The sequence below is a fragment of the Sinocyclocheilus rhinocerous genome, unplaced genomic scaffold (genome assembly GCF_001515625.1).
Source record: "Sinocyclocheilus rhinocerous isolate Xijiao unplaced genomic scaffold, SAMN03320098_v1.1 scaffold1564, whole genome shotgun sequence".
Taxonomy (NCBI): domain Eukaryota; kingdom Metazoa; phylum Chordata; class Actinopteri; order Cypriniformes; family Cyprinidae; genus Sinocyclocheilus; species Sinocyclocheilus rhinocerous.
The window spans coordinates 423954-436084 of NW_015638982.1; the positions used below are offsets into that span (position 1 = coordinate 423954).

The window sequence follows — 12131 nt, forward strand, 5'->3', positions numbered from 1 at the left end:
GCAACGTAACGCGTAAAAAGACAGTACAAGTCATTATAATCCGTAATCCCCACTGGATGCAACACATGCCTCATTTATAACAGGTTTTAATGTTTATGTCTCGTCGCTCCGGCCAGACAGGGCATCACAATATGGTAAGGATCGTAACATTTCCATCACACGCTTGAGGTATTCGGCCAATCACAACGCTCTGGATAGCTGGCCAATCAGAGCACACCTCGCTTTTCAGACCGATGAGCTTTGTAAAAATCGACACGTTTCAGAAAGGCGGGGCATAGAGGAGAAACAATAATGTACAGTATGTGGAAAATAATGTGTTTTTTTAACCTTAAACCGCATAAACACATTTCATTACACCAAATACACAAAATAATGTTCTTTTTAGCAGCATCATATGACCCCTTTAAAGACGCAGTTGTATGACGTGATAGTATGTCCCAAAGCTTGTCTACTCTTCTACTACACACTCAAAAGTGTGCACTTTTTCTTCACCAAAAGAGTACATACTTTAAGGGCGTAGTATGAGTAGGTACATTGAGACGCAGCAACGCTTTGCTAAATCTTAATTACATAAAAGTTGACATTATGAGATAAGAAGTTAATTATGATATAAAATAAGTCATAATCATGAAATATAAAGTCACAATTAATACATAAACATCAAAATTATGATATTAAGTCAGAGGATTAAGATTTATTAAGACTTTATTAAGATAAAGGGGCTAAGTCATAATTGTGACAGTTAAAATGTTTCTCACAATTATGACAAACATTCTTTTAGAGTTTTGACTTTTCATGTCATAATTATTGTTTATCACATTTTTTTTTTTTCTAATTTGGAGGAAACTGACTTCCACAACAAGGTCCTGTCTATGTACAAAACAAAACAATTTTCCATTTAATAATTTCGGCAAGATGAAAAGAGTGACAAAGCAACATAACATAATAGCCAAATATACTCACCTCTCTCTGGTAATCACTCGCTTCACTGTGTCTGAATCCTGCCCAGGAGAGAAAGACACGAAAGAGATGCAGAAAGGCTTTACAAAACTTTCAGAAAACGCTCACTGGCGTGCTCTCTGTCACGTTCGACCTGTCAAGTGCCCAGTAGTGTCATATTTTTGAGTCGTCTTAACGCAGCAATTGCCTGACGAGACCCATCAGCCAAACAAAACACAATCGATCAGAAAGGAGACCTACCGTGAGCTCCATATGCACCTGCTGCGATAGCAAGAGCTCCAGAAATCCCTGCTACCCTCTGGACCAGCGAAGCGGCGTTCATGACTCCTGAAGTAACCAGGGAACAACTGTAAGCTCATGCAGGAAACTGATGTCATTACGGATCTAACAGGAAGAATGACGCTATCTACTCGTAATTACGAGCGCTGAGCCAAGATGGCGTCCAAAGGCACAGTTTCACATCACGTGAGCGTTCCGGTAAAGCTTTTCAGTGAAGTGACAATGAACTAGTTAAGATCAAACAAATTACACAATATGGTAAGTGCAACAATTAAAATAGAATAATAATGAGTTATTTGTTTAAAATAGTACACTTTGCGCAAAGGTGCTTTTTCATTCAAGGTCACAGAAACGCTTAGGCCTTAATAACAATATATAGGTCTACATTACATTACATTTATATGTTATAATTATTTAATTTCTCTCTTAGATGTGCAACCCCATCTTTTGAAACACCGACATGCGACTGCCGTGGCCCTCATTCACTGTTTCATCAAACAAGCTCTCTACCTTGGCCGCCGAAAGCCGCACGCATAATGTGGTGAGTATGAATTATTAATAATCCGCCATTTCACTTCAGAAAAGTTATTAAATCCAATTCTCGTGGTTCATAGGTTCGTGCACATCTCTATATTCTAGACAAAACGCAGACTTGTTAATAAACATTCTAAATCCAGAAAAATTATATGAAACCAGTTTTATTTTCTTATGAATATTTGCAGTCTTTTTAGAGTATGTACGGTTTTAATTTCTCTGTTCAACTGTTGGGGGAATAAAGCCATTTTGGAGCTTGTTTACGATTTCTCTCAGTGTACTAAAGCAGGCATGAGGGCTTTTAGTGTCCAGTGAGGGGCGCTGTTGCTAAACCGCAGTCTTTCAAAACTCTGTAAAACTTCTGTGGGTGTAAAACATAAGCTCTTAATATCTAGAAAATGACATTTTTTAAAATCCTGTCCATAAGTAAAAACAAGGTTTTGGTCCAAATTTGTGATGCACACAAAATAATTAACAACCCACAAAACAAAACAAAGTGTTTAGGCCCTACATTTGTGTTTGTGCAACAGTGCTGAGGTAACGTAGGATGTAAACATTCTAACTGCAGTCAGTTAAAACATTTCCATTCCTTCTGTACTTTCCATACTCTGTTGACACAAGTGTACGGGAGTTTTGAGTAAGGGTTAGATTTAGGTTTGAAAATATGTATAGTAAGCCTATAATACAATATATGGCATTTTTCTTAGAACTTTCCATTGACCTTTGTGTTTACACTCACACAAACCATTTTTATTTTTTTACAGTATGTTTTGTAAGTCGTTTTCCATGTGATGGCGGTTGGCTGGTCCCTGTGATGTAGGTGAGTTCATATTTTACTGTCCCAGTGGTGAGATTTGGTCCCCAAAATGTAGGCAAAGCCTGACCCACTTGTAGATGAACCTCTTTGGCAGTACTAGTGTATACGATGATATTTGTGTGCTTGTGTCTGTGTTATCTGTGTGCTAGTTTGCATACTCTTGTTTAGCAAATTCTGTACTGTCAAGTACAGTTCTCTTAATAGGCTGCATAAAGAGGCTACACCTGACAGTCTGTTCCAGCGAACTGGCTTTGTTTTCTCACTAGCGCTATTTAGCCACTAACAGTAGACAAAATGACAAGCAGAACAGCACAACCATAAAACATCATAGCATTAAAACCGCATGCACTTGATGCACTGTGGCTGTCTCTGTCAAGGCTTTCTAAACCAAACACTAGTTTTCATTGAAGCAATTGCTCCTGCAGCCTGCTCACGTTTTTGCCAGGTTTCATCAGAATCCTCTTCTGACAAGGTCATTTCTGTTTGTTAAAAACTCAGTTTATTTGGATGCTCACAAAAAAGACCAATGCAATAAAACACTTAGACCTTTCAGAATGATCGATCAAACCATAGATGTCCAGTATTCCAAATCTGCTTTTTTATATACTTGTCATCAAGTTCTAAATCATCTCTCTTCTAATCAAAAGTCAAGATGCTTTAATAACATCTGTTAAAGAGATAGTTCACCCAAAATTTTGAAATTTGTGACCCTGGACCACAAAAGCAGTCATAAGCAGCACGGGTATATTTGTAGCAATAGCCAACAATACATTGTATGGGTCCAAATTATCGATTTTTCTTTTATGCCAAAAATCATTAGGATATTAAGTAAAGATTATGTTCCATGAAGAGATTTTGTAAATTTCCTACCGTAAATATATCAAAACTTAATTTTTGATTAGTAATATGCATGGCTAAGAATTTCATTTGTACTTTTTTAAAGGTGATTTTCCTCAATATTTTGATTTTTTTTGTGTCCTCAGATTACAGATTTTAAATATTTGTATCTCAGCCAAATGTTGTCCTGTCCTAAAAAACCATACATCAATGGAAAGCTTATTTATTCAGCTTTCAGATGTTGTGTAAATCCCAATTTCAGAAAATTGACCCTTATGACTGGTTTTGTGGTCCAGGGTCACATTTGTCATCATATTCTCAACCTTATGGAACACAAAAGAAGATATTTTGGAAAATTTCTCAGTGTTTTTGTCCCCACCATGCAGTGAAAGTCAAATATTTTAAAGCATTCTATTCTATTCTATTCCATTCTATTCTATTCTTCTACTTTGATTCCATAACCGCGCTCATGTATTTCATTTTAACAAGTGGTTATTGTATTGTGCAACATGTGCAACGTATATTCATCCTTTGAAAGACATCCTCAGCATTGTGAATTCCACGATGCATGCATAAATCTTCATCCTTCAGCACAGACCGCTTTCTCAAATACAGAGCTTCAATAATAGATCAAAAATGAGGTTCTCTTGCTCACTCTCTCTTTGTGTGCGAGTGTGGCAGGTGTGTGGATGCAGCCCCCTGTATGCCGTTAAATTATAAAGAGCCCTCGTAGAGTTCAGGAGACAACCCTGACCTCCGGTAACAGCAGGTTTGAGAGAGAGCACCACATGAGTTCTGCAGCAGAAACAACATGGTGCCAATAGCTGATTCCGAATCAGTGGATTGTTTTAGCACATGGTGTGTGATTGGCGTAGCTTTGGTCTGAGATCAGCTTTCTTGGTTTACTGTTATGTGGAAATTGAGGGCTTGTGGATGCACTGTAAGTTTCTCTAACTCTTACTTTTGCCAAGTCAGGGAGTGTCAGAGCAAGAGAAGATACCGGTTATCAGCAGGGATCAAGCTGTTGATAGATACTTGGCTGTCTTTCTGACTCTGGGCTTTGAGCTTAATACCACACAAACGTCTGTCTCTTGAATCTTTAGTGGTGGGAAACAAAAGCTGATGAATCCATAGTAGCCTTTTGGCTGTTTATAGTGATTTAATGTCATCTTGCTCACCGCTAACATTTGCACTTCTAACTTCAACTTAAAGGGTCACACCAAAATGACTTTTTAGGTTATAATTTATCCTTGTGTTGTTTCAAAACTGTAAGACTTATTTACTTCTTTGGTACACAAAAGAAGATATTTTGACAAATATTTTATTTTGTTCATACAATGAAAATAGCTTTTAAAAGGTCTTAAATTTCTGTTTATACAGAAAATCAATGGGGTTCAAAACAACAACGAATTATGAATATCGTTAGCTCTGTGGAGAATTGCTTTTGTTCCTCTTATTGTAAGTCACTTTGGCATACAGTAAATGCATAAATGTAATTGTGCAGAATTCCTTCTTATGTGTTCCACAGAAGAAAGAATGGGACAGTTTTCATTATTGGGTGAATTAAGATCAATTGCCATCATCTGTGTCATGCTGTCAATTTCATGACAATCCCAGGAGTCCATTCCATTGGCATTCCCATTCGTTTCAATGGCAGTTGCTCAGATGGTTCAGGATTTGAAATCTGTGGAAATGAGCAAAGATGACAGAAAATTTTTTTTTAAATGTCATGTGATTTTTCAATCTGGAGCTGCATTGATTTCATGACGGTTCAACGGTTTTAAACGGTATCAGCATAAATCCATATAATTTTGTGATGGCTTTGCAATGATAAGGGACAATACAAACTATTAAAACCTACTTTAGTACATTTCTCTCTAGTTTATTTCTTCCCATGAGCAAAGATGACAGAAATTTTTTTTTTAAATGTCATGTGATTTTTCAATCTGGAGCTGCATTGATTTCATGACGGTTCAACGGTTTTAAACGGTATCAGCATAAATCCATATAATTTTGTGATGGCTTTGCAATGATAAGGGACAATACAAACTATTAAAACCTACTTTAGTACATTTCTCTCTAGTTTATTTCTGTGTTAGTCTGTTGTGTGTCAATCAATCAAAGCTAAAGATGTGCTGACTTAATATTCACAGCTGCCCATGGGGCATCTGATTGTGGTGTGTTTATATTGCCACAAAATAAAAACATTGCTGGTTTGTATAACACATTTATACAAAGAATTCAGGATCAGTATTCATGCTGACATTGTCAAAAATCCAACTTTGCAAAAACAATGTATTACTTTTTTGGCTGTCTGTGAAGAAATACATTGTCTACCATCAGGGAATAATTGTGCACCAGCCAAACCTTGACCCCTTGATTACTACAGAAAATCATTTTGACTCGTCCTTCATCTTGTAGAAACAAAAGGAAAATCATGTTTACGGTAATGCAATTATGAAAGCCTTATAAACTTGATATCTTATTACAGATGAGAGCAACCTTAACCTTTGCTCAGAGGCTTTGTACAAAGATAGGTTATGAAGATTTAGACGGTTTATGGAAATTTGTTTTTAAAATTTAAATCTTCAGAGCCTTCCTTGTAAAATTTGGCCTTCACAAGCATTTAAATTATGCTGGGGATTAAGGCACGCACACTGAGTGCATTGGAGATTCCGGTAATGTACTCTGATCTAAGTACTGAAATGCACCGTTTGCACAAAGTGCCTTTATGCTAGCAGTAGTCAAAGTGAGAAATAGGAAGATGTAAGAGACAGCAAGAAAAAGATATGGACAGCGATCAGCACAGTAATTAGTAAAGCTCATTAGTCTCATCTCCATCCTGCTTCAAAGGCAGCTCATGCAAACTGACAGAGTTTAACCACCAGCTTCATTTTGAAAAGTTCAGTGGTGAGCAGACCTGTGGCGCTTACCTGTTTAGAATGCCATAGGAATGTTTGTAATGAAAGATTTTACTAGTTAATCCAAAATGTTCTCTTCTTTTTCAAACTAGTTGATTGAGTTCATTTTAAAAAAAAAATGTTTTGAAAGATATCACTAAGGCTGGATTTGTTTTCAGAATTAAAGTATTGCATTATTGTTGCTATGATGATAAAGCTGAATTTTCAGTAACATCAGTGACGCATGATACTTCAGAAATCAATCTAATATGCTAATGTTGTGCTTAAGTAACATTACTTATTATCAGTGTTAAAAACAGTTGTGCTGCTTAATATTTTCATGGAAACCATGCTACTTTTTCCAGATTATTTGATGAATAGAAAGTTCAAAAGAGCAGCATTTATTTGAAATGGAAATCTTTTGTAACATTATACATGTCTTTTGATATATATATATATACATATCAGTATATCAAATATATCTAGACACACTGCAAAGAGGTCCAAAGGCACCTGTTTATTCGGTTGGTGATACAGCACTCAGCCAGCTGTTGTCTCTGTAGTGACAATTTCATATTGCTATGCAACCCGTCTTGTAGATCTAAGAATATCTGGATGGTTTCCAGGTGACGCTCATACTGAGTGACATATCTCAGGGCTGGGCTTAGAAAAACGGACTGATTCATCTTATTTTTAAGAGGCTGTTTGCAGGAGGCCATCATTTACATCATCTGACCTGCCTCAGCCTGTGCTGCACACAGAAATAATGACGTCCCTGTTGAGTTCTCACCATGTCTAAGATAAATTCCAGCAGAAACTGAATTGATTTTTCAAAGATGATTGATGGGCTATGAGGGTCTTAAGAGAACCTCTTGAAGTTCAGACGCAGCCTCTTAAGTAAGATGTTATCATCGTTTGGAAAAAATAATAAAAATGAGAGGCGCCTCTCAGTCCCTTTCATCCAAGTAGTGACTTTCATTAACAAGGTTAATTAAAAGAGGAAAAAGAGGCTGTATTGTTTCCTGGGGCAGTGGGCAGATTTTGGTCATGAGGATGTAGCTAACGTTGTCCATGAAACTTCCACATTCATATTCATCCACATACACATTCAAACATGCATATATATATACCGTACATGCAGACGACCCCCTAAACACCAACCCTATACTGTATCAAAACACACAAACACCCAGAGAGGCCGTCACGGATTTGGAGACAGACTTTAGCAGCACTGCTGGGCAACAATCAACACCTTGTTTATTCTGATAAAAAGACGGAAAAAGGGAGAAGAACAAGTTCCGCTGATTTTCACTGAGCCCCCTTCAGGGCAGATTCCCACTGCTGTTGTTCGTCCCTGCCTTGTTAAGTTGGTTCCATGAGTGCACCACAAAACTCGAATAGAACTTCTGCTTCTGTAAAAACATAATATCTGGATAGATTCACATCCTCGTGAAAATGATATTTGAGAGTATATTTTGCACCTTCAGCATCACTGATGCTTGTTTTGTTGCACTGGATCCTGCTGCTAGACTCTATCTGCTTTATTTATTCTGCTCAGTAGAGTCGCACTCTTCACCTACAGCATTGCACCCTAGAGGTGTACAGTACTGTACATTGTATTGGATGCCATATATTGTATTTTTGTGCATTCTGAGTTTATATTGTATATTTTGTGTGTTGTTAAACCATTCATTTGCTAAGGCAGGTTTGCTGTGCCCTTTGGAGCAGACCCTATAGTCAAATTCCTTGTAAGTGCAACATTATTTAGCTAATAATCTAGAATCATGATTCTGACAACCCAGTCTAACAGGAAAACGTAACTATTTTACAAGGTGGCAATTTTGTATGAATTCCTAAAATGTGAATTGTACAAAAACCAACAGTTCACCAAAGTGTAAAAAACTGGCATGAGATTGTGTTGTATTCGGATTCATTTACAAAGAAGATTTTGGTAACACTTTATTTTAAGGACCTATTCTGACCATTAACTAGTTGCTTAATAGCATGCATATTACTAGCATATTGGCTGTGTATTAGTACTTATAAAGCACATATTAATACCTAATTCTGCATGGCTTTATTCTAGATCCCTTAATCCGACCCCATACCTAAACTTAACTTCCTTATTACCTATTAATAAGCAGCAAATTAGTCTATTGAGGGAAAAGTTGTAGTTAAAAGGGAAGTGTTCACTATTCTAAAGTGTTACCAAGATTTTTAACACTACCACCTTAAAGTTCCTGTTTTACTTTAATTGTAATAATTTTAGCCCATTGGACATCATTGTACAGCTATCACTGTAAAAAATGATTTTTTTTTTGAAGTTGTAAATAAAATAAAGATTACTGAAATATTACAAGAATACAATTTTTTCAACTCAAAGTTTCACATTTGCTTCAAAATGTTACTTGCTGTTTCTTTGAAATTATTAGTGAAATGCAGTGAAAAGTGAAAATAGTTTCTACACCCATTTTTTTTTTGGATTCAGAAAGTGTCAAAAATGTAAAATTATTCTTGATCAATTAATCAGAATCACAGTTCTAGTTTATTAATCTAATTATTAGCCAAATAAAATTACAACTATGTCATCTGATCATTTTTGATGAATAAATGCTACCATGATCAATAGAAAATGTACATCTCTTATAAAGGAATTCCGTTGCCTTTATGTAAGCACTAATAACATTAATTGCACCAGACAACTATAGCGCTGACTTTTATTAATGAGAGTCTTTGTTAATTAATCTATAATGAGCCTGATTTACATAGAAAGGATATGAGCTGAAAAGAATGATAATGACTCAATTTAAATATGCTTGCCGCAGTGCTATACCAGCACAGATAACACCTATCATTTAGACTGAATGATTGTGGTTAGTGAAAAAGACTTTTACTGTAACATGATTTTGTATGTTTGAGAAGGCCAGTGTACACTTCTGGCTCAACCAGTGTCATGAGTTTGTGTAGTGGAACTACTGTTTGTATTTACTGCTAACAGTGACTCAATACACATTTCAACTAAGTTATCTTTAAATAACATTACATATTGCAATGTGTGATAACATTATCCTGTCATGCAACATGAAGGTTATCCTATTTGGCATTCAGAGCAGACTACATTCGGAGATAACCGTAATGTCTGTAGCTAGATAAATAGCCTTTCTGAAACTGCTGGGCAAAGTCAGAGGGACTGGGGCTCTGTCTAAAGAAATATTGACATCTTAGAGGACACAGCGATAAGTGTGATGGTAAAGAGTTCTCCAAGTGCTTATGGCAGATTATTGTTTATTGTGCCCAATGATATCTCAGTTTGAACTAATCTTACCTCATCTGTCTTTAGTTTGTCCTGTATGTATTTTTTTTTATCTCCCTTTCCCTTAGATCATCAGCATTTCCTTTCATCCCTCTATGCATGGATCCCTTTGCTTTTTGTCTATTTAAATAAACGCAGCGTTGAAATCATTGCTGAGTTTGTCATGATTTATTTTAGGCCATTGCTTCATTATTTAGCCTACTCTGAATTCTCATTTGCCTCTTTACTATTCTGCGAATGCATCTGACTTATAAATGCACTGGATGAAATAACTAACTATATAAACAAATAAATAAATGATTATTGTGATTACGATTTTATATCTCACAATTGCAACTTTATATCTCGTAATTCTACGTTATATCACAGTTGTGACTATATACCTCAGACTATATACCTTAAGTGTGACTTAATTTCTCATAATTACAACTTAATATCTTAAAATTGCAATGTTATATCTCACTATTATGAGATTATATGCAAGAATTATGAATTTACTTTTCACAGTTTCAACTTAATATCCCACTGTACACACACATTTGTACATCACAATTGAAACTACTGTATATAGTATGTTATATTTGGAACTTAATATCTTGCAGTTGCAACTTTGTATCTCATTTATTTTATCTATCACATTTAGTTCATACAGTATCTAACATTTAGATTTTTTTTATTAACATTTGTCACTTTATTTCTCATAATTTCGACTTTGTGCCCCACATTGCAGTTTCATTTCTTGTAATTGTAAATCTCATGGTGTTTTCAGACCTTTGTATTGGAACCTGCCATGTTTTCGGAACGGAATTTTTAAATGTTGCCTGGTGAAAGCGAACCAAACCAAGGAACAAATGCAACACTGTAACAATGCAGACTTACTTTCTTTCTTTTTTTAATCTCACAATTACCTGCTGTATTTATTTACTTTGAGGTGGAAATAGCTTCCATAATTAAGACACTTATTTTAAGAGTCACATTTTCTTAAAGCCATTTGTTCAGAACCCACACAAGAACTCATTAAGAAACCAAAACATTGCTCATACTGTATGTAGAATGCATACACAAGTCACTACTGCTGCACACCCTGCTGTCTCGCATAAATGCATATTCGGTGTGAAAAATTACCATGAAAAAGGATTTCCTGCTATTTGTTTTTCCTCTCTTCCTTTCCTTTCTTTCTCCCTGTTTATCTCATCTCTCTTCTGTTCCTCTCTACACTTCTCCATTTTCTCTGTATCCCCTTCTCTCATTCCCCTTCCATCCCTTACTTTTTCCCTGTGAGTGTATATTGAGGGCAGGTGGATGTATCTGGTATCCATTTCTCCTCAACTAACTCTGTCTATTTTCCTCATGCCAGATCTAATATGGGCTTCAATTATGAACAGATGCTAGGAAAGTGCGAGACACGCGCAAACATGCGCTGTAGAAGCATGTCCCACCTCGTCCTGTTAGAGCTGCTATATTAATCTGTTTCTTGTCATGCAAGCTGAGAAAGAGGAACAAAGGGAGAATGGCAGGAGAGAGAGGGGGACAGTGGGATGCCAGTTTTCTTGCCTGTGGTGACTGCCCTGTGACCCTGCCAGGTGGTACTGACTCATGGATACCTGATGGCTGCTTGTTTGAAGCTAGTGGAACTGGCCTCAGACTGGCAGAACTCAGACAAATGTAACTAAGATTTAAGAAGGACAGAGAGGAGACATGTGCTCACCCGGCTAGAGATTGAAGACTGTAGTGTTGCCAAGTACAATGTGTTTCCTGGACATTTTGTTTGTCCAGAAATTTCAGCAAAGAAACTAACCCAGTGTTACCCATTGATGAGCTCTTAAAATCACAAGGAAATTATACTGTAGGTCTTAAACCGATCCCTAAAATCTGATCGGCTGATGCAAATGTTGGACCTACAGGGACCTACAGGGATGCTGATTCAGGAACATGTCCTACTTGGCAGAATCACATTAAGATCAGACACCCTTAAGACCCCACAATAAAGTGTCTCCACTATGGTTTTGTCAATCCAACTGGCCTCGAGTGTAATGAAAGTTATGTATTTCCAGCAAGAAAAAAGCAAGAGTGCTGATTCATCCAGGCTCTTGTAGAGAAACCCATCAAACTGCCTTGGAGGCTACTGCAAATTTTATTGTAAGTTTTTTTTATCTCTGCTTAGAAACATACCATTTACATTCTACCAGTGTGCAGTCCAGTGTCATGAATAAAGGCCCATTTGTACCAAGTGCAATAACTATAATGATAACACTATATGTGACCCTGGACCACAAAACCAGTCTTAAGTCGCTGGGGTATATTTGTAGCAATAGCCAAAAATACATTGTATGGGTCAAAATTTAGATTTAGATTTTAGATTTTTCTTTTATGCCAAACATCATTAGGATATTAAGTAAAGATCATGTTCCATGAAGATATTTTGTAAATTTCCTACCATAAATATATCAAAACTTAATTTTTGATTAGTAATATGCATTGCTAAAAACTT

General features: G+C 36.3%; 1 protein-coding gene across 1 annotated transcript in view; it reads right to left on the reverse strand.

The window, feature by feature from the left end:
* Positions 1-1487, reverse strand: part of LOC107750773 (transmembrane protein 256-like) — a 7939-nt gene extending 6452 nt beyond the window's left edge. The window contains exons 1-2 of the mRNA XM_016566299.1: positions 1201-1487; positions 964-1001 (exon numbers count right to left, since the gene is read on the reverse strand). Of these exons, the coding sequence (XP_016421785.1) occupies positions 964-1001; positions 1201-1282 (120 nt within the window). The 5' untranslated portion in view covers positions 1283-1487. The remainder of the gene's footprint in view (positions 1-963; positions 1002-1200) is intronic.
* Positions 1488-12131: the final 10644 nt, after the last annotated feature.